Below are 26725 nucleotides of genomic sequence, written 5' to 3'. Positions count from 1 at the left end.
ATAAGACAGGATGGGGTTTATTAAGGACAGATTCTAAAATGGGAAGATAGTTTTCTTTTCTTGACAGGGTAGAATATTTGAAATGAGCTTAGTTTCACAAATTTCAAGATTATAAAGATAGAATGAGGGGGATTAGCTTTGCTGAAACTATCCAGATGTTTGTAAGAGAAAAAAACAAATCTACTCTCACTTGGAGACTTGAACATACCCCTCTCAGAAGATGGTATTCAGAAAATAAAAAATATTAATGAAAATCTGAAGGGATGTATAAAGGAAAAAATCAGTAAAGCACAAAAAAAGTATCAGGAATATAACATTAGGCCATCCTAAAACAGGCTGCAGATTTAGATTAAAAAGATTACGACAACTTCATACCAATTTAAAAAGATTAGAAACGAAAAATTCCTAGAAAAAATTGACAATACCTAGAAAATATGAAACAAACTAGAAAAAAATAAACAAAATAATGTTTAACCATAATAATGTTAAACAAAATTATCTTTAAAAAGGAAAAACATTGGGCTTCCCTGGTGGCGCAGTGGTTGAGAGTCTGCCTGCCGATGCAGGGGACGTGGGTTCGTGCCCTGGTCCGGGAAGACCCCACATGCAGCAGAGCGGCTGGGCCCGTGAGCCATGCCCGCTGAGCCTGCAAGTCCAGAGCCAGTGCTCTGCAACGGGAGAGGCCACAACAGTGAGAGGCCCGCGTACCGCAAAAAAAAAAAAAAAAAAAAAAAAAAAAGGAAAACATTATTCTTAAAGAGAATAGAAAAAGAAAGTTTTCCTATTGGTTTAACAGAGTAAGCTTAATTTTCACTTTAAGTTATCAAGAAGACTTCTGGTCAAGACAGAGCAACACTGTCTTGACTGTGCTGATTCACTGCCTAGTCTCCCCTCCGCCCCCACTCTTCACTGGTTTCTGTGTCCTTCCCTTCAATAGAAAAGAGGAAGAGAAAAAATTCTGGCAGGCAGCAGGGCCTTTTCAGCAGCTTCTGTGGACTCATAGATTTCCATGTCTTTGTGTAAGAGATCACGATTTCCCAGGGGTAGTATTCCTCCTTGCACACATCTACCTTGTGCAAGTATCAATGAACAAGAATAGTCTTTAAGGGCCTAACAGAGGGCTGAGAAGAGCTGGAAGCTGAAGTCCATCTTCTATCTGACAGCAAGTCCCAATTCCTGAGCTGGTCAGTCAAGACACTTCCGGCCAACTTGAGGCTCCAGCCACATGGGCAAATCAAGGGCTTTGAACATAACAGATAATCAAGCCTCCCCTCCTCTTTGGCCTCAGTGTGGACTGATGCATTTCACACTCCTTGAGAGAAATCTGGTTCCCAGAAGTTTGCAGACCTCTGTGCTTGATTACTGTACATCTGCCCAATCTCCTTCCCCTGTCCCTGGCTTGGAGTATCTCAGGGTATTATCCTTCACCCCCATCTTGGTGGGCTTCATGTGAGTGTCTTCTCTTCCCTGCTGACTTGCTGACAGCCATAATGTATGCAAAGATAGGGAAACTCCACAACATCCCAACCCACACCCCAGTGTCCCTTAGTAGACACTCTTTTCCTGGGGTGGATATATATATATGTACTCTTGCTCTCTCGTTTGTGCTGCAGACATTTTGGAGAACATGAGACTAGAAAGGAAATGAGACTGTAGGGGTAAGGGAGCCTATCCAGTAGGAGGGAGGGAAAAATGGGACTGGATATTTGGGTTACTAGAAGGCTACAGCAGGAACCATGTGGGAGGGAGGGGGATGAGTAGATTGAGGAAGCCACTCTGTGGGCATTTGTGTGCTCCCTGGTGGAGTATCCTCAATCCCCTCTGAGCCCAAAGACCTCTGATAATTATCCTATTTCATACGTAAAAAATGGGGCCAACACATTTGAAAAGACAATTTGAGAGAAAACTAGGGACACCTTAGTAAAGCAGGGCAAACCATCGGAATGCACAAGGATCTCAATCTCCACCTGAGAGAAGGTGACCCAGTCTGAGACAGACAGGGAACACTGACTCTTAAAACTTTCTCTCACCAAAAACAAAAGGCCCCAGTGTCTTTCTCATGGGGATGTTTAGGTCTTTCTCTCACATGAAGGTCCTTTTCTCATATGGAAAATGAGTTTTCTACGCTCTGAGAACTGTCATTTTTCTCTCTTTCTCTCTGAAGTAGCAGTTTCCACACTCTCAATCAGGAATGCAATCTCTTTCTCAAACACAGTAGTGCCCGCCCCTGTCCACACACCCAGCGACAGACACACAGAGGAATGGAGACTGAAAGCAACAAAGACACAGAAACACACACATACAAACACAAATAGAAATACTGACTCATAGACACAGGCCAATATACACAGATGGGGGTCTCTATACTCTCACTATTGATCTTCATTGTATTACTCTGTTTTAGTTTGCTACCCTGTTTTAACACACCCTGAAATCATCCTATTTATCTTTTCAATTGTTCATTCTCATTATGCTCCATGTAGGCAGGGACTGGTCAGATAAGCCCACTGCTGTAGCTCCAGTTCATAGCAAGGGACCTGGCACAAATCAGAGATTCAGTAAACATTTGGATCAGTAATTAAAATTATCCTCCCACATCTAATCACCTGCATAAAGCACTCACCTTCTCCCTGAATTAAGCTCAGCATGTTTGTAGTATATCCCTTTGGGCAAGCAGCCCCTGATGGCCAGGGCCCCTTCCCCATCTGTACCCTCTCTATTCACACCAGTCCCAGCACCTATCTTGTTGCTGGCCTATGAGTGTGGTTCTTCCCACCAACATATGAAGATAAGCGGAAAAACAGGCAACTGAGAGAACTCCAGGGCTTTTAATAAACAGAATCCAGAGCCTGCCCCGACCTGGTATGTAGTCAAAAATCAGGCTGCACTCAAGGAGTTTAAGTCCATCCTGCAATGTGGGTGAGGCCAGAGAGCTGGGGAAGAGGAAGAGAGGGATTAGCCCAGGGTAGGCTGGATATGGGGATAATGTACAAAACTTCATCCATAAGATAAACTCCTTGCTCCTCCCCATGTCCCATCCCCTCCATGAATAGCGGAGCACAGAAACAGAGACAGATAGACCAGAGACCCTCGCTCCTGCCATACCTACAGTCCAGGGACACCATAGCCTGAGCTGGAGTCTGACCTGATCTAGGATCCTTCCCCATGTTGCTGTCTCCCAGGAAGCCATGGTAAGCCTGTATCTCCAGCAGGCTGTGGGTTGTTGGCCTTGGGGAGACAAGGTATGAGCAGTGAGTAAGATTCATCTCCCAGCTTTTCTCTCTGCCTCCCTGCCCAACTGTTCCATCTTTCATTCACCTTGGAGGACACACATTCATCTCTCCCCATGGTGTCCCGAATGTTCTGCTCCTGGGGCTGGGTCAGCTGCTGGGGTTTATCCTTAGGAAGATCCAACTCTTGTGGCACCTCTGCCTCAGCCTCATGGAAAAGCAGCTTACCCTGAAGGGTGTATAGCAGGTGGAGGAAGGTCTGGTGCCTGGAAGGAGGAGGTGGGTGTGAAGACAGGGAACCTCAGCTGAACCACCCTGGGTCTGTAGCCCATGTTCCCGCCCTCACCTCTGCAGCTTGTACTGCTCCTGCCCTGCCTGCTGCTTCAGGGTTCCAAGTTCCTGATATAGCTGTTCAAGCTCCTGCTGAGTTCCTGTCTGACGCTCCCTCACCTCTGAAGAAACCACTGCCAGATGCTGCAGACGCTTCTCCTACCAGGAGTGAGAATGTAGACACGGTTCCTCAGATGCTGACGTCTTAGAGCCATTTCCCCAACCTCTACAGCCTAGAACTAGCTGGGGGTTCAGACGCACAGATGGAAAGAGGGACTCTACTCACTTTAGGCAGGACCAGGGGCTTAGAAAAAAGGAAGGGTCAGAATGTGTTGTTAAAAGGTGAGGCACTCTGGAGAAAAGGAGCACAAAGATGATGATAACGCTTATTTAGTTTGCTATGTGCCAGGCACTATTTTAAGCACTTGCTGTACCAATTACTTAATCATCATAATAACTCTATAGAGTAGATGCTATTATTTTTTCTTTCACAGATGAAGAAACAGAAGCAGAGAAAGTTAGGTGACTGCCCAAGATCATGCAGTGGTAAGTGGTGATACTAGGATTCAATTCCATGTTGGTACCCATGCTATAATGCCTCACTGGAGGAAATAGAATAAAGGTTTTCTAGGACTTGGCCCATGCAATAGCATGGTGGCGAGAAGAGGTATTTTCCTAGGTGAATGGACCTACCTGTTGTAGCTGCCACTGCTTCTGGACTATTCTGAGTTTTTCCATGGCCATTTGCTTCTGCAGGTAAGCAAAGGAGGGGAACAAGGAGAGGAGGAGTGCATTTTTATGTTTGGATTTCTTTTTTTTTTTTTTTTAATAGTAAGTCTTTGTTGGTTATCTATTTTAAATATAGCAGTTTTTACATGTCAATCCCAAACTCCCAATCTATCCCTGGCCCTCACCCTTCCCCCTGGTAACCATAAGTTCATTCTCTAAGTCTGTGAGTCTGTTTCTGTTTTGTAAATAAGTTCATTTGTATCATTTTTTTTTTTAGATTCCACATATAAGTGATATCATATGATATTTGTCTTTCTCTGTCTGACTGACTTCACTTAGTACGATAATCTCCAGGTCTATCCATGTTGCTGCAAATGGCATTATTTCATTCTTTTTAATGGCTGAGTAATATTGACGGATGAAAGGATAAAGAAGATGTGGTACAGGGGCTTCCCTGGTGGTGCAGTGGTTAAGAATCCGCCTGCCAATGCAGGGGACATGGGTTCAAGCCCTGGTCTGGGAAGATCTCACATGCCGGGGAGCAACCAAGCCCGTGCACCACAACTACTCTGCCTACGCTCTAGAGCCCGTGAGCCAGAACTACTGAGTCAGTGTGCTGCAACTACTGAAGCCCACACACCTAGAGCCCGGGCTCTGCAATAAGAGAAGCCACCGCAATGAGAAGCCCGCGCACCGCAACGAACAGTAGCCCCCACTCGCCACAACTAGAGAAAGCTGGCGCGAAGACACGAAGACCCAACACAGCCAAAAATAAATAAAAATAAAATAAATAAATTTATATATATATAAAAAAAGATGTGGTACATATATACAATGGAATATTACTCATCCATGTGGTTGGATTTTAAAAGACAGCCAGTGGGTCCAACCCAGCATGTTCACCCTTTTCCTCCTCCTCTCTGCCTGCCCTCTCCTCCCCTCATCCTTGGTTCACCTTGGCCTGGAGTTGTTCAAGGGCCTCCTGGAGCTTGGCCTGCTTCCTTTGGGCCTCCTCCACCTTGGGCAGTGCCTGGGTCAGGGAACTTGTGATGGCCTCCACGTGCTCTTGGTAGGTGGCCTTCAGCTCTTTCCACTGCTCTTTGACTTCAATTGCCTTCTGCCCTGAGAAGAGCCAAGAGTGAGGGAATAAGTGAGGTTGGCCCACCTGCCTGCAACACTGGGGCTTCAGTCTTCCCGTCAGCCAAACAGCTGACTTGACTGATGTCCCTCTTCCTTCTTCACTAGGGAAGCCCCTATTCCAACCCCCTGCCCACTCACGGCTCGTGTCTTCAGAGGCCAAGGGGTTCAGGTCCTGGGCAGTGCCTTCCTGAACCAAGAAATTCTGCAGGAAGTCTACTACTTGAAGCTGGCTGCAGAGGAGCTTGTCTTTCTTCCGGGAGTCCTGTTCAGAAGGAGGGTGGACGCAGGTAATATTCTTACCTCCTTGTACTATAGGCCAACAAGGTTACCTTCCAGTCTGCTCACCATTATCGCTGCCCAGTGTCTCAATAGGAGGACCCAGGAGCAGTCCCTGGCTTGTGAAAGGCTAGCTCCCATCTTGTACGCACCATCACAAACTCAGCCAGCATCTGCACGGGCAGTTCTGCCTCCTCCTGAAGACCTAGAGGCTCCAGGATGTCTGCCACCTTGGCCAGGGCCCTGAAGGGGCAAGAAAACAGGAGAAACTGCAGACTCCTGGGGTCCTAGGTCTAGTCAATTTGTGTGCACATGCACATATGTGATTATGTGTATTAACGCTGAGTCTTGTCCTGCCTAGCACTGGCTTGAAGGGCCATCTGGGACCAGGAATGGTGTTTGTATGGAAGACACATGGAGGTAGTAAGTGCCGTGAAGAAAAATAAGCAAAGCAAGGGGAATAGGAGTGTGGGGAAGGAGCTGTGATTTTAAATAGGGAATGTCTCACTGAATAGAAACCGTTTGAGTTTCTGAAATCAGTCATGGAAATATACAGGGAAGGGGGGAGCCCCGCCACGCAGAGGACACAAGCTTGGGGGCAGGGTATCAGAGTACTTGAGGAGGAGCTAAGGACAGGGGGCTGGACCCCTGGGTCTAGGCTCTCCAGAGTTCTCCCTTGTTAGCGGCCGTAGCAGTCCATTAGGAGGCGGGGATGGGGACAAAATAATCCACTGGGAGAGTGTGTGTTGGACAGGGGTGACAGAAATTGAATGGCCCTCCCAGCATGTCTCCTAGGGATGGAAAGTCTCCTGTTAGGATGGTCGATCTGCGAAGAGATATGGAGGGTTAACAAAGATGGAACGGTCCCCTTTCAGAACACACCTCTGGGGTGTGTGTGTACGTGGTGGGGGACGGACAGTCCCTCATAGCCCTTACTCCTGGAGAGACGCAACCGTCACCTCAGGAACCTAAGACTGGGGGGCTGGTATCAGGATCACTTCACGGCTTAGTCGACCCGCAACCGCTGTAAGGGGTGGAGGGGAATTACTGATTTTACTTGGGACCGCGCAAGGTCCGCCCCAGCCCGCCCCCGGCTGCCACCTGGCGAGACACACTTACTCTCGGGCAGCGGCCTCCGCCTTAGTCTCTGCCGCCTCCATCATTCCCCGGGCCGCGCTTCAGCTCAAACCTCAGTCCACTTTGGACCCGCCGCGAACCGCGCGCCGGGACAGGCGATTGGATGTCCTGTCAGTGGGCGGGAATCAAGGACCATTGGGCACTCTCATTGGCAGGCGCAGATTGGCGCGTTAGCGCGCCCCGTTGTTTGGCGCAGGCGCAGTTGTTGCTGAGCGCTGCAGGCGCGCAGAAGTTCTACGCCTGCGCAGTAACCCGTAGGTGGTGCTGAGGCTTAGAGGTGCGGCGTGAGCTCGCTCAGTGGCGCGCTGCCTAGTTCTCTGAGTAAGAGAAAAGACGTTTGCTCTGTTTAGCTTTTAGGGGCAACTCTCAGAGTTACCTTTATTAAAAAAAAAAAAGAAAAAGAAAAAAAATCTGCCCTTGAAGGAGAACGCTGGGTCTGTCTTCCGAGACACTTGGCATCAATAACGGATAACTAATCCTGGAGACTGAGGAAACAAATAATCAGCTCAAAATGCTTACAGCCTTTCAAAGATTTTCCAGGATGCGGGTTTGGGAGAGAAAACCTAAGCACAGCCCAGCGAATTGCCTGCGTTGACCGGTTGGAGCCGAAAGTTTGTGGGAGACCAAGGCAGGTAATGACCTCCAGAGTATAGCAGAAAGGAGAGGGTTGCTCAGAGAGAGAACTCGGAGTTCTGTAGAGTTTTCTCCAGTATTCTGCTGAGTTCTGAGCATCTTGTGTTTGAGGAAACTACCCCGAAGGGGTTTTAAGGATTCCCAGAGATCACTTAGGGTCAGTAACTCCTTCCACCAGTCAGGCTGGAAAACTTCATAATCCATGGGGCGTTGGTTGGCGTACACAGACAGGTTTTGCCTTAGTAATAGGGCATTAGCCCTAGACACCTCACGCCTCTAGTGCCACCTAACAAATCTTAAAAGCAAGGCCCAAGTGGATCAAACGGTTAACAAATCATTTAAGTATATGATAGACCAAAGTTAAATAATATTTATGGAAATACAAAAATGTCCAGCAACCAGTAAGGTACAGTTCACAATGTCTGGCATCCAATTAAAAACTACCAAGCTAGAAAGAGAAAAACAAATACTGTATGCCAACGCATATATATGGAACCTAAAAAAATGGTACTGATGGACCTAGAGGCAGGGCAGGATTAAGACACAGACATAGAGAACAGAGTTGAGGACACAGTGGGGAAGGGGAAGCTGGAACAAAGTGAGAGAGTGGCATGGACATATACACACTACCAAATGTAAAATAGATAGCTAGTGGGAAGCAGCCGCATAGCACAGGGAGATCAGCTGGGTTTGTGACGACCTGGAGGGGTGGGATAGGGAGGGTGGGAGGGAGACGCAAGAGGGAGGGGATATGGGGATGTACGTATATGTATAGCTGATTCACTTTGTTGTACAGCAGAAACTAATACATTGTAAAGCAATTATATGCCAATGAAGATATTAAAAAAAAAAACAACCTTGCAAAAAAGCAGGAAAAGAAAACCCATGTTTAGGAGAAAAATCAATCACTGTTCAGAATAGAAATAGATGCTAGAATTAACAGACAAGGGTTTTAAAACAGTTATGTTCAAAAAGATAAGCAGAGGTATAATCAAAAAGATAATAAGAGGTAAGGATATGGAAAAAGTGGACTGCTCACGTTACTGGTAGGAATGTAAAATGGTGCATCTGCTTTTGGAAAACAGTTTAGCAGTTTCTCAAAATGTTAAACATATAGTGACCATATGAACCACAATTCCACTCCTGGGTATATATCCAAGAGAAATGAAAACATGCTCATAAAAACTTGTACACAAATATCCATAGTGCAGCATTATTTGCAAGGGCTGAAAAGTAGAAACAACCCAAGTCCCTTCAGCTGGTGAATGGAAAAAACAAAAATCTACATCCGTTAAATGGGGTATTTTTCAGCAATAAAAGAGAATGAGGTAAAAATACATGCTAAAACATAGATGAGCCTTGAAAACATGCTAAGTGCCAGTTGAAAGAGAGCAGATATTGTATGATTTCATTAATGTGACATGTCCGGATTAAGCATATCTGAAGAAACAGAAAATAGATTAGTGGTTCCCAGGGCTGGGAGCTGGCACGGGAATGGGGGAAGGTTGCTAGTGTATGGGGAGAGACTGCAAATGGACATGGGGTTTCTTTTACTGGGTAAATAAATGAAAATGTTCTAAAATTAGACTATAGGGAAGGTGGAACAATTCTGTGCAAAAAAACCACTCAATTTACACTTTAAATGGATCTTAATAAAGCTCTGAAAAAAGTTAATCAGAAATATGAAACATGTAATAAAGACCTAAATCAAACCTGTAGAGGTGAAAACTGCAATGTGACGGATGAAATTAAATGGAATTAATAGCAGATTAAACATTGCATAATAAGAGATAAAAGAAATTGAAGACATAGTCTTAGAAACTAACACAAATAGTAGAAAACTAAAACATAAAAAGGACAAAGCAACAGAGAGCTGTGGTACAATTTCTGACAACCTGTGCTTTCCATAAAGGACCTTCTTGCTTGACTGAGTCCTTCCTGCTTGATGAGTCTACTTTTTAGAACTTTCTAAATATTCTACATATACAATACAGTGGAGAAAATAAATGACACTTTCTGAAAAGTACATTTGATTGGAGTAACAAGGATTGACTATCAATCTCTTTATGTTTGAAGGTTTGGGTCCCTTTGATCTATTTATCACAAATTCCCACAGAAATACTGCCTTTTGAATAAAATCCTTTTCAAATGTTTGAAATGACCTCACTTCACATCTAAATTTAAATATTTTAGGGTAAACTGAAGACCATATCTTTAAAAGAGCAAACAATAAATAGCAAATCAAAATGACATACTGCAAGTTGAACTTGAATGCAAGTTGACTTTGGACTATACATAGCACAAATTTGCCAGCTCTGGGAAATTCCCTGGAGGTCCAGTGGTTAGGACTCCGTGCTCTTCCTGCCAAGGGCCTGGGTTCAGCCTCTGGTCGGGAATAAAATCCCACAGGTAGCGCGGCATGGCCAAAAACAAAAACAAACAAACAAACAAAACCCAAATTTGCCAGCTCTGTTTAACCTTCCACTTGGCTCTGATTTATAGAGATCTGACCTAGAATTCTAATGAAAATTACTATAGATAATAAAAAAGTATGATTCCAAGTTTCCTCCTCTTTCTGTGTTTTCTAATCCACAAGCCACAGCCACATGTGGCTATTTAAATTTAATTACAGTTAAATAAGATTAAAAGTTTATTTTCTAAATCACGTTCGCCACATTTCAGTGCTCAATAGCTATGTGTGCCTAGTGTCTGCCATACTGGACAATGCAAATTTTGGAACATTTCCATCAATGGAAAGTTCAATTGGACAGTGATGATTCATAAACTTTTAGGTACATTAGATACATACATCCTGTAATTTATGTACAAAAAGTTTACATTAATTTCAACAAAACCAACAGGGTAAAAAAAAATTCCATAGCTTAAAAAAGTCACATTTGCAGTAAAGAGGTTGCAAGTGTATAAATTGTATGTGTTTTTAAATTTAAAGAGTTCTTGTTTGCAGCTTATCAAACTCTAATGCCCTCCGTAAATTATATTAAAAAATTTTGTATTGCTCAACCGATCTTCCCCTGTTGTAGACGGTAACAGCACAACCAGGAAGGATGTAAAGCAAATTCCCTTAAGCATATAATTGATATGGGCATTATAGTTTCATTTATTAAGGTGGAAACATCTGTTCAGTCATTGGATAAATGGAAAATGTTTTATAAAGCATACGTTCCTAGAAATAGAAAATTTCCTCACTCATGTTGACGCTTTCTTTGTGTAGTGCACGTGAAACAGTTCTGAAAATAGCACTTTAACACTCAGATGGAATATCAGCTGCTTTATTGAGATGCATGAAATAATTGTTGGAGCAGATTCATCTGAGATTCATAGAGCATTAAGTAAATATAAGTAATAAGATAAGACATATGTTTGCAATTGTCTATAGAAAAAATACCTCCAGTACTTTATAAAACATTGAAAACAAAATACTGTGCTTTGGGGACTGATTTCTATTTGTACAGAAGCTCTGTTTGGTATATCCAGCTCTGCCAGCATTGTTTTAGGATTTAAATTTGTATTTCTACATCTTCTCTGCCCTGTCGCAAGGTCATCTAAATGAGTCACGGGAAATCCAGTGAATAAAACATTATATATAAATAGGTATATATAGACATAGATATACATACATCTGTCTATATCTCTATACATATCTTCATATGTGTTTGTATATCTTACACAGTAAAAATTAACTAAAAAGTAACATTTTAAAATCGATTTAATTTTCTCCTAGTATTTTAACACCAGGCTTTTCTATAGCTTCACTGATTTTTTGCTTTCCATGTCACAGTCACTCTCAGAGTACTAAATGTAATTCTCTTCTGATATTTATTAGTTCAGAGGCTAAAGCAATAACAATGCAGGTAAATAAAACATACGTGCTAGGCCATTTTCAAAGGCTGCTTGAAAATTTTATTCATTATGATAAAACTATCAAAAATATCTCCTCTTTTCTACCTTCCTAAACATAGGAATATTTCTGTGTTTATATCACTTTGACCATTAGTTGCTGGATGTTTTCTTCTATATTTCAACTATTCTCCAAGCAGGCCCTCCGAGAGCTTACACAATTTAGTCTGCTGATTTTTTTTTTAATTGTTTTTGGTAATAGTAACTTTTTAGGTTTTTTTTAATTCACAAAATATATGATGAAAATTTTGTTTAAAAAGTTGGTAAATAATTATTGCTTTGGTGTAGGTGTTTTAATGCATTAAGGCAAATTGTATATCCGATTGGAACATCTATGCAGTAAGCTAAATATGTGGCAGATAATACAAATAATTAATCAAAAAGTGTTGACACTCAAACTTTTTTTTTTTTTTTGCGGTACGTGGGCCTCTCACTGTTGTGACCTCTGCCGTTGCAGAGCACAGGCTCCGGACGCGCAGGCTCAGCGGCCATGGCTCATGGGCCTAGCCGCTCCGCGGCATGTGGGATCTTCCCGGACCGGGGCACGAACTCGCGTCCCCTGCATCGGCAGGCGGACTCTCAATCACTGCGCCACTAGGGAAGTCTGACACTCAAACTCTTGATGAGGAAAATACTTTTGCTTTTATCAGCCAGTGAATATATGCTTTGGTTTTCGTGTGTGTGTGTGTGTGTGTCTGTGTGTGTGTTTTCAGTCTTGCTCTGGGAAAAAGAAATTCCCATCGGTTTACTTACTTTTTAAAAACAGCTTTATTGAAGTATGAATTATGTGACAAAATTTATCAATCATAAATGTAAAATTCAATGATTTTATTATATTTACATAGAATTGTGCAGTCAGTTTTAAGACATTTTTATCACACCTAAGAGATCCACTTTGCCTGTTTGCAGTGAATCCCTTTTTGTAGCCCCGGGCCCAGACTAACACTGATTTTTTTTCTTTGTCTCTGTAGACTAGCCTTTTCTGGACATTCCAGAAACATACAATATGTAGGTGTTTTTGCATCTGGCCTCTTTGCCTTAGCACAGTGTTTTGAGAATCATCCATGTTGTAGCATACATTGGTAATTTGTTCGTTTTTATTGATGAATATATTCCAATGTGGAGATATACCACAAACAATTTATTTGTTCACCAGTTGATGGAAATTGTACTGTTTCTGGTGATTGACATATGAATAATGCTGCTGTGAATATTCCCAGAAAAGATTTTTGTGTGTGTGTGAACATATGTTTACATGTCTCTTGAGGAGATACCTAGTAATGAAATCACTGAATCACTTGGTAAGTTTATGTTTAACTTTTTAAGGAGGTACCAAGGTATCTGTCCAAAGTGGCGATACCATTTTACATTCTCCCCTGCAATATATGAGGGTTTCAGACTTCTCCACATCTTCACATGTTATGCTCAGTAGTTTTAATGATAACCATTCTAGTGGGTGTAAAGTAGTATCTCGTTGTAGTTTTAATGTGCATTTCCCCCAATGACTAATTATGATGGCCATCTTTTCATATATTTATTATTCATTTATACATCTTCTTGGGTGAAATATCTATTCCAATACTTTACAGTCCTCACTTAGATAAACTGGGATAATTTTTTAATTAATATTGAGTTGTAAAAGTTATTTCTATTCTATGTAAAAGTATTTTTTAATCAGATACATGATTTGCAAGTATTTTTTCCCAGGCTGTGGCTTGTCTTTCATTTTCTTACCAGTGTCTTAAATATTAAGAACACTTTGCCTAGCTGAAGTTATGGAACGTTTTTTCCATGTTTTCTTCTCAAAGCTGTATAGTTTTAATTCTTACATTTACATTTATGATTCATTTTGAGTTAATTTTGTGTACAATGTGAGATAAGAGTCTAAATTCATCTTCCTGTATATGGGCATTCAGTTGTTATAGCACTACTTGTCAAAAAATTATTCTTTTCTCATGTAATTGTCTTGGCACTTCTTGCAAAAAATCAACTGGCTAAAAATGTATTGTGTTTCCTGGACTCTCAATTCTATTTCATTGATCAACATTCTTAGTCTTACAGCAGCACCACAGTGTTTTGATTTTTGCACCTTTTTATAGTACCTTTAGAAATTGGGAAGTGTATGTCTTCCAAATACTTCTTCCTTTACAAATATGACAACTCTTCTGGTTTTGTTTTGTTTTTGGCCACACCACGTGGCTTGTGGGATCTTAGTTCCCCTTGACTATTCTGGATCTTTTGCATTTCCATATACATTTTAGGAATGGCTGATCAATATCTATCAAAAGGCCTGCTGGGATTTTTTATGATTTGCATTGTATTAGGTTGGAAGATACGGATAATGGTTTTGGTTTGTCTCTGTTGTTTTCATTTATTTTTATTTTTACCACTGTGTGTTATTACAAAGCTAGGCTGCCAATAATTTTCAGGCAATACTTGGTATATTTATTGCATAAGACGGTGAACCAGCCAAGTGTCTCCAGGAATTCTCTGGAACTGGTGAGGCCGAACTCTAGGTAAACTCTTCTCTCTCCAGATAACTATCTTAAACACCAACTAGAGGTGGACCAGTTAGACTTTGGAAAAACTTTAACGTTCAAATCAAAGTATTGGACACAATAACCTCACCTTGTTTAAAAGAAAGCAGGCAGAAGATTAAATACTTTATTAACAGGACACAGTAATATTTTATTGACAAAGCTAGATAATTTGCTCTGACACAATTAGGTATTTTTTTCTTCATAACTGCTCTCTCTGAACATTTCAAGAGCTGATCATCTTTGTGTTTTGAAAAAAGCGATGGCAACTTCTAAACTGATGTGCAAATTTTGAAATTTGGAAAAGAAAATGGATTAAGTCCTCCTTAAACCTGGCATCTGTGGGAATTTTGTTCTGCATGGATGAAATTCACATTTATTAATTCAAGGCACTAAGGTAGACTTAAAAAAAAATTCTTTCATTTAATTGCCACACAGAAACTCTCTGAACTAACTTATTATTCCCGATCAAGAGAAAAAAAACAGAAACTCAGGAAAGCCTAACTGAAGTAGTTTTACCAAGGCCACAGAACTACTGTAGTAAGTTGCAAACCTAAATCTGAAATATGTCTGACACCAAATTAGCTCTTTCTATGTGAACTGATTGGAGTTAGACCTGAGAGATTTTCAGCAATAAAATTCAGCCTTTGTTGAAGGCCTGTTTTTCTTATGTCATCAGCATCTTATTCTCTACCTGATTCTCAGTAAATGTTTTTAAAATTGATTTGAAATTGCTTTGTTTTACATTTTTTAGAATTTTATTTTATTTATTTTAAATTTATTTATTTATTTATTTGGCTGCATTGGGTCTTCGTTGCAGTGCGTGGGCTTCTCATTGTGGTGGCTTCTCCTGTTGCTGAGCGTGGGCTCTAGGCGCACGGGCTTCAGTAGTTGTGCCGCGCAGACTCAGTAGTTGTGGCTTGCGGGCTGTAGAGTGTAGGCTTAGTAGTTGTGGCGCATGGGCTTAGTTGCTTCGCGGCATGTGGGATCTTCCCGGATCAGGGCTCGAACTTGTGTCCCCTGCTTTGGCAGATGGATTCTTAACCACTGTGCCACCAGGGAAGTCCCTGCTTTGTTATTTTGCTTTTTTTCTGTTCTACCTACAAACAATAGTAGTGCTTTACCCCCAAAATATGTGTGCCTTATATTTATGGTTTCTGAAACTTTAAAAGCTTTATTTATTGGGAATTTCAGTTGAGAGAGGACATATCTTAGTACAAATAGTTTTTTAGATTCTCTTCAATTATAGCATTTCAGTGACTAGCATTTTCAACATTGTACATTTTCAACAGCTGAGAGAGTCATATTTCATCAGAGGAAATTAGTTGCCCCCTGAAGATGCTGAAAATCAGGTTTATTATAGCACAATTCATGGCAAAAGGCAAAGAACATGGTCTTTATAGTAAGAGATTCAGGTTCAATTTCAGTTCAACTACCTAGTGCATTTGTGACCTTGGACAATTTAAATGAAATCATGAATTCTATTTTCTCATTTATTAAATAGGGATAATGATGAGCAGTTTTCTTGTGAAAAACAGAGTAAAAGAATTTTTGGAAAATATCTTGATCTATGTTCGACACGTAGTGGATGTTATTAACATTTTAGTTTCCATGTCCATCAGCCGCTTTTAGGAGTCATATTTAACTAAAACCAGAACATGAATAACTGCAGAAATTATTTGGGAATAGTCTGTCATATAAGTACTCAGTAAATGCTTAAATGTATACAACATGGATTAGACTTGTTTTCCAATAAACTATCTCCTCCAATTGCATGATTGTTTAACATGATTTACAATTTTTACCTTTTACAAATGCCCTATTATTCATTTTTCAATGTCAACTTAGTCATTAAACTTAAAACTCTAATTTTGAGTTTCACTAAAACAACTAAGAAATACCCTTCCAAAGACTTAACATTTAGCTCATAAAGCTATTACTGTTTTACTATGAGCTATGATTCTGAGAGTCAGTGATAGTTTGATGTTTGCTACAACTGTGCTTTGCTGGAATTTTCATATTAACATACGACATCTTGTTTTAGGAAGAATCTCCATGTTTAGCATCTAAATTGCAGACCATAAGGTAATTCTTGCCTTGGTTTGCTAGTTCCAGATGGATAGATTCTATCTTACACCCTGTTCCATTCCCTGTTTCAGTCTCATTCTTCTAACAATGCTAAGCAACCATGCAATTTGGATATGAACCATCAGAACCAAATTGCAAGACCCTCATGAGAAAGCATATCTTGCTAGGAGTAAATGCCCATGAAAGCCTTTTGAATCATTTCTAATCACTGTCTAACCCTCCAGCTTCTTACTCTTTGTTTTCTGACAGTAATGAACCAAATCAACATGGTGAAAGCCTGAAAGCTAAAGGGATTATTTTTCATTCTCAAGCTCATTTTTATGTATCTGTTGCACTTATAATCATGTTTAGATTATTCCCTTTGCTTTCCTCTAATTTTGAAGGGAGATAATTTCACCTTATCTATATAAATCTTTCCCTTTCAGTTCAAGAGAGTTATCTGTTTCTCTTCGTAGATTAAGCTAAGTGCTAAATATATTTGTTTTTTACCACTCAACAGCCACAGAGATTCACCCAGGGACAGCTAATATCTCATAGGTGCACAAAGTGGGTGGCTTGGAAAAGCAAGGGGAAGAACAAAGACATAATCTAGGGATTTCCCCCCATTTCATCCTTATACATCTACTCTACAATATTGCTGTAGAAATTACTCATCCCTTTGAAATTTTTTATTCTGTTTAAATATGATTATGAGAAAAAAATCATAAATCTTCAGGTAAATTTATATTTCCACTAAATGAAATGCATTTAAAAATAAAACTCAATCCTGGCAAACATGTCCCTTTATATCACATAGATACACTATGTTCAAAAGCAATAATTTAGACAGTTATTTTAGTTTCCAAGTAAGTAAAATTTTTTAAAAATCATGGTGACTAAAATACAGGTTTTCATTATTTCGGTGTCACAATGTACTGTGCCATTTTGAAAGTAGTGATTTACTGGTATTTTTGTCAGTTATTTTGTCAGTTTTAAATATCTAAATATCAATATTTTTATTAACATGTACAAAGATACTTATTGCCTATATTAAAATTGTATGTCAAATGAAATTATATCAAAAAACCCTTCACTCATTACAATTTTTCCAAGGTATTGTATTATAATTATATATCGCAAGGTATCTTATAAGATTAATCATCTTTTCTTAATTCAGTTAACGATTTGTATACAGAGTATGGTTGAATTATGAGTTGGATCTATTCTGCCAATCTCTGTCTTTTAATTTGTGTATTTAGACATTTTAACATATAAAGAAGTTATGTATATGTCGGGGTTTAATTTTGTCATTATTGTTTCTGTTTGTTCCTGTGTTTCTTGTTCCTTTGTTTCCTTCTTTTAGCCTTTCTTAGATTACCTAAACATCTTTTAGAGTTACATTTTTATTTATTTACGATGGCTTGAGTATATCCACTTGTATAATTTTCTGCGTGGTTGTCATAGGTATTGCTGTATACATATATAACATCACAAGCTATTGTGTCAATGTTTTTTTGTTTGTTTGTTTGTTTTTGTGGTACGCGGGCCCCTCACTGTTTTGGCCTCTCCCGTTGTGGAGCACAGGCTCCGGATGCGCAGGCTCAGCGGCCATGGCTCACGGACCCAGCCGCTCCGCGGCATGTGGAATCTTCCCGGACCGGGTCACGAGCCTGTGTCCCCTGCATCGGCAGGTGGACTCTCAACCACTGCGCCACCAGGGAAGCCCTGTGTCAATGTTTTACAACTTAGAAGTGTAGAACATTTGCTTCTCTTTAGGTCCCTTTACCCTCTCCATTTTAAAAATATAATTTTCTAATACATTTAGCACTACATCAGATAGTTATAACTTTTATTTTAATCAAAATATTTGCTAAACGAAGCTCATGTGATGAAGAATAGTGTATTATATTTACTATCCAGTTCATTGTTCTTCTTTCCTTTCTAAAGATCCTTGTCTTCTGTTATCACTTTCTTTGTGTTGAGAGAGCTTTCTTTAGTCATTATTTAAGGGTAGATTTGCTAGCACAAATTATTTTAGTGTTCCTTTGACTGAGAATGTCTTTATTTCCTCTATTCTTGGTGGATAGTTTCATCACTGCATATAGAATTTCTGGTTCCTTTTTAGAATTGACAGTTCTTTCACCACCTAAAAAAAATGTTGTGCCACTTCCTTCTGGCCTGCATGGTTTCAGATAGGAAATCCATTGTAATTTAGATTGCTGTTCCTTTATGGGTAATACATTCTTTTCCTCTGGCTATTTTTAAGATTTTTTTCTTTTTATTTAATATTTAGAATTGTAATTTTGTTATGTCTTGGTGTGGATTTCTTTGGGGTTGTTTGAGGTTCTCACATGTTTGAGTGTGTAGATTTGTTTCTTTTGCCAAGTTTGACAAGTGTTCAGCCATTGTTTCTTCAAATCCTTTTCCAGTACCACATTCTTTCTCTTCTTCTGTATTCTGATAATATGAATTTTTGCTCTTTTAAATTTTTCTACAGAAACTTCTGTTCTGTTGGTCTGTCTTCAAGTTCAGTGATTCTTCCTTTTCATTGACACTATTGAGTACAACTAGTGAGTTCTTTTAAAAAACATTCAGTTATTGTAGTTTTCAATTCTAAAATTTCCTTTTAGTTATTTTATGTAACTTCTATTTCTGTGCTGAAATTTTCTTTTTTCATGTGTTTTGTGAGAATTTGTAATTCATTTAAAGGATTTTTAAGGCAGTTGCTTTTAAAATCTTGTCAGATAATTTCAGTATAAGATTAATCTCCATATTGGCATTCCTTGATTATCTTTTCTCATTAAATTCTTGTTCTCCAGTTTCTTGGTATAATGAATGGTTTTTTCAATTGTATCCTGGACATTTATTTTGCTGGGGGACTCTTTTTCCTAAGTATTCTATTTTAGCAGGCAGTTGTTCTGTTTAAGTTTAGTGTGTAAGTTATAGTCTACTTCTCTGACTTTAATTCCTATGAATATTTAGTTTCTGAGCCCTTGCAATGTTATTTTTGTCTTCTTTGTTTTCTGGTGCTGCTGGGACTCCTGCTTAAGCCCTATTGGAGCCATCTGTGGGGGCACTGAGAAGTATTCTGGATGAGGCAAGAATCCACTGGACCTAGTCCCCTTATACCACTGGGTAGAAGCCAGGAAGTCACAGGGCTTTGCTATTGCAGTAGATATGAGAGGATGGGACCATTCTCTGGGCCCTGGTTCTGGATTGGGTGATAAGAGAGCTAGGAGTTTGTTTCTGCTGCTGCTGGGAGATCACAGCACTCACCTGACCTAAGGTATGGAGCAGGGGCTGGGGTGGCTGAGGCTTTGCTGTTGCCACTGCTGTTGGTGAATTGGATCATCAACAGAGGCCCTCTTTGTGGAGAAGTGCTTGGGGTTCCCCATCAGGTCTCTGTTAGGTTTCTACTTTCCCAGTCCTTTGGTTAGAAAGAGCAGGTCTGTTTTTTCTTTCTTCCTCCCTCTCTTCTTTCTTATTCTGTCTTGCTATCGATCTTTCTTTCTTCCTCTCTTTTTGCCTTTTTTCTTTTATGCCTGTTGGTCATTTCTTGTGGCAGTCCTCTCCATTGCCCAGTCCAAGGTATATGGAAGATGAAAAGAAAACCCAGGTAACTTGCCATGTTGTTATTCTTCAAATCCTGCACTCTCTAGCCAGTACACATTCTTTTTTCAGATTTCAGATTTCTCTTACTGTTGTCTATGAAATAATTTCCAGGGTATATAATTATACTTAGAAGGAACAGGGAAAAGTGAGTCTATACTCTCTTATTCCTGAAGCCTTAGCTAGTATCTTTATAGCTGTGGTTATAGCTTATATTTTTTATGGTTTAGCAATTAGCATTGATCTTAGAACACACTAGGTGCTTGGCAAAAAAAAAAAAGTGAATAAGTGAATTAGCAAATGAGTGGTTGCCTAAATAAAAGGAAAGAAGGAAGGAAGGAGGGATGGAAGGAAAGAAGGAAGAAAGGAAGGGCGAAGAAAAAAAGGAAAGAAAGAATAAAGGAAGAAAAAAGAAAAGGAAAGGAAAGGAAGAATGCTTTTGTCAATGGACTACTTTAATAACAACATTATATATTGGAAAGAGCACCAGCCTCAACTGTGTAACTAACCAATGTAGCATTATTGCCTATCAATTTAAATTCTATAAACTTATGTTTTCTTATTTATAAAATTAAAGGCTTTACTTAAAATTTGTCATCCCTTCCAGTCATGTATGCTGTGGCTCTCAAACAGCTTTTCTGAAAGTCACAATTGATGCTGTACCTAAAAATCATCTGCTATAGAGCTTATAGTTGTGACCCCTGAGGCAGCATGCAAACCCTTTGATACAGCTGTGCAGTAGTGGGAAACAGCAACAAGTCGATTGAATTGGTGTAAAACAATAGCGGATTCTGTACATTTTCCCAATCCATGGCATATGTAGGGCATGAGTCAAAGGGGTTGAGCTGCCAAAAATGAAGGGCTCAGTAGAGCTTTCACCTGTGAGCAGCTGGTCACACACTTGTGGTTTTCCATATATGTTCACATATTGAGAGAAAACCATCCACTAGCTATTATCTTTGAATACCAAGGACAAACGTATCATGGATAATGCCCATCCAACTGTTAATGCAGTCTGTGCCTTTGTTGGAACTTCTGTTCCCAGGCTAATAGATATTTCATTTAACTGATACCTGCCTTCTTGATATACCATTAGCACCTAAACATTTTATGCAAGAAGTAACTAAGAATGTGCTGAGGTGCATATGTTTACTCTCTTGGCCCCAACTCTCTAATAGTCTTATATATAAAAGTGTTATACAAATTTTGGAAGTGAGAATAAAACTGTCAACAGAGGAGAAATATATAAATGCGTCATTAAAATACTATTATGCTAACATCATAAACATATTTTATACACACACATGCATGCAGACATTTAGCTATAGTTATAGATATATACATTAGCCTTAACAGGTATATAGTATGCTTCATAATATACATGGCATTATGGTTGTTCTTTTCAGATACAAGTTCAAAGACTGTTCAGAATTAATATTATGATAGCTTGTTACAATCCCTTTTTCCAAATGTAAGTAGAACTTTCTAAAATGCAAATCCAAGCATATATTTACATTACTTTATTGTCTTTCGGTGCATACTTATTGAATATTTAATACATTCAACATACTGTATATGATGTGGAGAGTATTGTTCCGGGTGTGACTAAAACAAATATGAAAATTACAGTCTATTAGATGAATGCTTGGGAGACCATACTCTTTAAATATTTTACTAGTCCCTATGTGATACAGTCCCTGATTACAACTTCTTACTAAGATTTTTCTCTTCATTCTCTCCTTATCACTTCACCATTCCCTCTACCCCATACTTCCCCACTACAAATTAAAACATGCTTTCTGTTGCCCTTAACCTTTCTTACATCCTCTTCCTTTTGACTGAAATAAATACTACCTCATCTTCTAAACTTGCATGTTTGTGTGGAAAGTGCCACTAGTTTTTCATCCCTAGCTTTGATACTAGTTCTTCTGGAAGGCCTTTCCTGATGATCCTGACAGCCTTAGATGTTAGCTAAGTGCTTCTCTTCTATTCTCCCTTATCACTCTATACTGTCCTATAATAGCTCTTATCACATTGTTTTGAACAGTAGTGTATAGCCTTATTTAATTATTCAAAGCCCAGATGGATCCTGAGCATCTTTTTTTTTTAAATTCCTTTTTTTTATTGTGGTAAAAAACATATAACCTGAAATCTAACTTTAGATACCTTATATGAAATCAATAAAGTGATCAATCTCTTAGAAAGAAAAAGTAGAATGTTGGTTGCCCGGGGCTGGGGAGAGGAGGAAATTGGGAGTTGATCAGTGGGTATAAAGATTCATTTAATGAAGGTGAATAAGTTCTAGAGATCTGCTTTACAACAATGTGAGCATAGTTAACAATACTGTGCTACTTTCTTTAGGGTCAGTTTCTGGAGATGTATTTTATTCCTTTGATTGGGCCATATTTCCCTGTTTCTTCATGTGCCTTGTAACTTTGTGTTGGGAGTCACACAGTTGAAAAAAATAGACACCTCTTCCAGTCTTACAGACTGGCTTTATTCAAGGAAAGACTTTTACCCATCAACCCAGCTACAGATTTTTGGGGGTCTTTCCAACTTTTTCTGAGCATGTACCTTCTCTGGGCTTGTGTATATGATTTCTCAATTAGAAAGGTTTGCTGCTTTTCTCTGGCTCTGCCTGAAGCCACCAAGCTCTGTGCACCCACCAAGTGTCCAAAGTATAACTGTTCTGTCAGCGCTCCACATCAGATGAGACAGAAACCAGTCTCTCAGACTGCACCCACAAAAGCGAGAACATTGGACTTATGCTCTACTCTTTTTTCTTTCTCTAGGGGGAAGACACAAAGTGGGTGCTTACTCCTGATCATGGAGAATGGTGGCTGTTTTGTCTGCAGTTTTACCACTTCTCTAGTGCTGCCACAATCTGCTGAATTCTCTTTTGTTCTCTGCAGCTCCCCGACACTCAAGGTATGCCAGTTCCCTGTCAGTGCCCTGAGTCAGGTGAGACAGAAAGTAGTCCCCCCACAATCTAGAGCTTTGAATGTACATTCTCCCTTTCTCTTTCCTTCCCAAAGGAGAAGCCGCAATTGGACTTTTCCTCCCAATTGCAAACTGTGCTTGCTTTGGGAGCATGGTTGGAATTTTCTTACCTGTTTCATTGAGGCTGTTCTTGGATTTGAGCTTGCCTGGGTGCTGCATCTTCCTAACTGATATCTGGAGTTCTCATAGAAGCTTTTGGGGCTGTATGTTGATGTTTCTGTAGTGCACTGGGGTCTGGGGCTTCCTATTCCATCATTTTGCTGATGTTACGTCTGGATTTTGAGCATCTTGAGTAACATTGTTTTCTTGGTATCCAGCACACTGCCTGGCACACAATTAGTGCTTAACAAATGCCTGTAGAATCTGAATGAAGTAGTCCCAGTTCAGGGCTAGAATATCAGACTTGTTTCTAAATGACATTAAAAATATTTGGTTTTATAAAGACATTGATACCTTGGCAGGTTTGTTTATTTCTCTTCAGGATAGTGGGTTTCAGGGTATAGTCTTGTGCAAATTCAGTGAATAAACAGCAAGGCCTAGAGCAGTGCTTCCGAATAGAAATTTATGCAATAATGGAAATGTTTATTTCTGCTATCTAAAAAGATTGCCATAAGCCATATGTGGCTTTGGTGCATATGAAATGTCGCTAATGTGAGGGATAGAATTTAAAATTTTATTTACATTTTATTATTTTAAATTTAATTTTAAATAGCTACATGTAGCTAATGGTTACCATATTGGACAGTGCAACTCTAGAGAACTTGAGAGCTGGCATGGATCTCTAAAAATGCATTTTGAAAATATTTATGCTGCAACATTTTCTGTTTTTTCCTTATAAAAAAGCACCTACAGAGATGCAATGTCATTGTCTTAATCTTGACCATAAGTTTCTACCTGCTACCAGAACTAGTTGTTTTTGAATTACTTTATTTCCTTCCTTCTTCCCTTTTCTTTTGTTTTCTTGGCTAAATTAGGCATTAGAATAACAGACAAAGATTTGATATTTCTTTTGTTATTATTCCATGGTATTTAAAATTTATATCAAAGCTATATATATATATTTGGGTCAAATAATACTACAAATCTTAAAAAATAAAAAAGATATTTTCCTAGCAACTACTTTGCCCCACCCCTGAGTTATGCTACTTTGAAGCAACTACTTTGAACTCTTAAGCTATTTCTTCTGTTTCCTTTCATATATATAAAATATGCTTAAAGTTGAGTTTTCTATTTTCAATATCATCCTATATCCATTTATGGCAGATGAGGATGCAATTCTCTTGTATGACCTGACCTGAAATTGCATGCACACATACACACACACACACACACACACAATGACATATCCGCTTCTTCATCTCTCTAATGGAATTTCTTCATAATTCTGGTTAAATCAAATTTCAGCAGTTATATAAATTAGTCTGTAAATTATAATTACTATTGAGGCAGGATTTTGAAGAGTAAATGCCTTGATGTGAGCACTACTAGTTTCTTTCTGCTTCTCACATACTTCACTCTAGGGGAGGTAGGAGTATCAATTGATTGGTGAATTTGGAAGGAAAAACAGAGAAGGTTTGGCCCTACCCCTCCCTCTCAGTTCCTCCCAGTAAGAATGAACTTGCTCATGGAGTGACCTCCATGCCATCTGGTTTATGGTTCTAGGCCCTAAACCTGCAAAATAGGGGAGATCTGTAGTTTTAGGGGATAAAAATCACATTTGGGGAAGAAGAACACATGTAGTACTTGAGGAGTCCATTTGTCCAGGGCCTGTGGCTTGGCTTTTAAATTTTAGTGGATGGGGAGAGAACTATTAATGCTTGTAGAGGAATATGTCACACCATGCGTATTCGACTTTTAATTGCTGCGTCTGGGCAAGAGAATTTAAACTGCAATGCTTGACTTAACTTATGATGGCTTTAACAACAAGATCCTAAAGAAACTGAGCTTTACATTTTGGGTCTTTATCAATTAAATAGGGGTTGAGGGCTTAAGCAAAGAATTAGGGTTTGGGCAGACTCTAACAGGTGCATAGGCCTTAGGGAGGCAGAGGTGGTACTTTTGACAAAGGATTTAACTTCTCTAAGTATTATGTTTTCTTATGTAAATTACTGAAAATAATAATAATACTACTTCATAGAATTAATGGACTTGTTAGGAGGATTAAATAAGATAATAAATATAAATAAATTAGCAGGTTGCTTGGCATGTAGTGAGTTCTTAATTGTAGATACTAATGTTATTATCTGCATATCAATTAGACAATAAGAACAGTTCAGGGGACTTCCCTGGTGGTCCAGTGGTAAAGAATCCACCTTCCAATGCAGGGGACACAGGTTCTATTCCTTGTCGGGGAACTAAGATCCCACATGCCGTGGGGCAACTGATGCCGCGCACCACAACTATTGAGCTCCTGCACCTCAACTAGAGAGTCCACGTGCTGCAAACTACAGAGCCCACATGCTCTGGAGCCTGCATACCATAACTAGAGAGAAGCCTGTGCACTGCAACGAAAGATCCCACATGCCTCAAGGACGATCCCTTGTGCCACAACTAAGACCCGACACAGCCATAAAAATAAATAAATAAATAAATATTTAAAAATATTTTAAAAAGAACAGTTCAGATTGCTTCACATTATACTATTCATATACCCAGAATGCCATGGCAATCCTGGACAGAGATATAGCCATTAAAATAGATGGGAGGATGGACAATAAAAATAACATGGCATATGGATAGTCCAGGGTTACTGGATCCAAATGCAAATTGTAATCACTGCTATTGATCCATAGTATACAATACTTTATAATGGTTTTTGAAGTTCATACTGTTATGGACTCCATTGTGTCTCCCCCAGATTTATACGTTAAGCCTTAACCCCCATATGACTATTTGGAGATATGGCCTTTAAGTAGGTAATTATGGTTAAATGAGGTCATAAAGGTTGGCCCTGATCCAATAGGACTGCTCTCCTTATAAGAAGAGGAAGAGACACGAGGAGTGTCACATACAGAGAAAAGGCCATGTGAGGACATAGCAAGAAGGTGACTTTCTGGAGGCAAGCCCAGAGGCATCACAAAAAACAATCTTGCTCATACCTTAATCTTAGATTTCCAGGTTCCAGAACTATGAGAAATAAATTTCTGTTGTTTTAGCCACCCAAGTCTGTGGTGCTTTATTATGGCAGTCCGAGTTGACCAATACATATACTGAAACAGAATGTGATTCCATAACTTTGAACCATCTACAATTATCTAACCATAGCTCTGAAGGCCACATTTCTTTAACTATTTAATAATTGATTGGGTCAGTTTTATTCCTGCCACCTTTTAGTATCATGCTTTATTTGTTCTTTGGGAATGAAATTGCATTTTCTATTATAGATAATTGGAATGCTTTTATGTTACTGCCTTGTCAAGAGAAATGGATCATGGAAGGACATTAAAAGTGAACAATAATATAGACAAAGAATAGTTTGTGTTTCAAGACTGAATTTTAACTTGAATTTAAAATTTTCCTCTACTTAATCAGTACTTCTTTTTATTAAATACACACACATTCAGTTCCTCAATAGGGAAGAAGGAAGGGCAATTGAATGTATATTTCTACATGAAAGGGATTTATTTAAATAGAAAAAACAAATCAGAACATATTATAATTTAAATTTAAAAATATATTTAATGGTGCATTTAATACTTATGAAACTTTACTATGTTTCTCATGAAAATATATCTGGGTGTGCAAAATGAATGTAATTATCCCAAAATTAATGAACAAATAGGATGAGGAGTGAATGTGGGCATTTCTCTCTCTTGAACAATTTTCAAGTTGAACTTCAGTAGGTACTTCTTCACTTTCCACTAATGAAATTATGTCTCTGCCATATCTGTCTTGTATGTTTTTTGAGAGTGAGTCACATTCTGACCTACCATAATTGTAGGTTCCTAGGTTAATAGAAGCACAATAAAAATATAAGAAGAGTGAAGAAAAAACAAGGGTAAAGTATATTGGAATTCAAATAACAGGTGAAGGTCATCTGCTTCTGGACAAATCAAACTTTTCTTGTAAGGAATGAAAAGTAGGGGGGTAGTCCTTCTACTGATATTTTTGGTGATCTTC

General features: G+C 39.2%; 1 protein-coding gene and 1 long non-coding RNA gene across 7 annotated transcripts in view; one reads left to right on the top strand and one right to left on the bottom strand.

Annotated features, from left to right (window-relative positions):
- Positions 1 to 1042: 1042 nt before the first annotated feature.
- Positions 1043 to 6948, bottom strand: ZWINT (ZW10 interacting kinetochore protein). Of its 6 annotated transcripts, none has more exons than XM_027111883.1 (9): positions 6825 to 6948; positions 5858 to 5948; positions 5568 to 5691; positions 5245 to 5411; positions 4254 to 4310; positions 3577 to 3719; positions 3319 to 3496; positions 3106 to 3228; positions 1043 to 2933 (listed from the first exon to the last, which is right to left on the bottom strand). In XM_027111883.1, the coding sequence occupies exons 1-8, from the start codon at positions 6866 to 6868 to the stop codon at positions 3151 to 3153; spliced, it is 882 nt and encodes a 293-aa protein (XP_026967684.1). In that variant the 5' UTR covers positions 6869 to 6948; the 3' UTR covers positions 1043 to 2933; positions 3106 to 3150. The 6 variants fall into 6 exon arrangements, with proteins under 6 accessions (XP_026967684.1, XP_026967685.1, XP_026967682.1 ...); XM_027111884.1 differs by having other exon boundaries at positions 1043 to 2537; XM_027111881.1 differs by having other exon boundaries at positions 3146 to 3228.
- Positions 6949 to 7045: 97 nt separating this feature from the next.
- The window catches only part of LOC113623140 (uncharacterized), a 46138-nt gene continuing 26458 nt past the window's right edge, over positions 7046 to 26725 (top strand). Inside the window, exons 1-2 of the long non-coding RNA XR_003433794.1 lie at positions 7046 to 7474; positions 22399 to 22534. This is a non-coding gene — a long non-coding RNA (uncharacterized LOC113623140). The remainder of the gene's footprint in view (positions 7475 to 22398; positions 22535 to 26725) is intronic.

This window comes from Aethalodelphis obliquidens, unplaced genomic scaffold (genome assembly GCF_003676395.1).
Source record: "Aethalodelphis obliquidens isolate GAN/ISIS:26980383/991018 unplaced genomic scaffold, ASM367639v1 scaffold11, whole genome shotgun sequence".
Classification (NCBI taxonomy): Eukaryota; Metazoa; Chordata; class Mammalia; order Artiodactyla; family Delphinidae; genus Aethalodelphis; species Aethalodelphis obliquidens.
The sequence above is the reverse complement of the archived record's forward strand: the minus strand, read 5'-3'. Positions and strand labels throughout refer to the sequence as shown.

What these genes read in the sequence shown, in the direction of transcription:
- ZWINT (XM_027111883.1), bottom strand. Translation starts at nt 6,868, where the DNA reads ATGATGGAGGCGGCAGAGACTAAGGCGGAGGCCGCTGCCCGAGA. An exon ending in TTGAACAACTCCAGGCCAAG is followed by an intron (nt 4,311 to 5,244) that starts GTGAACCAAGGA and finishes GCTTACCTGCAG; the next exon opens with AAGCAAATGGCCATGGAAAA. An exon ending in AGCAGTGGCAGCTACAACAG is followed by an intron (nt 3,720 to 4,253) that starts GTAGGTCCATTC and finishes CACTCCTGGTAG; the next exon opens with GAGAAGCGTCTGCAGCATCT.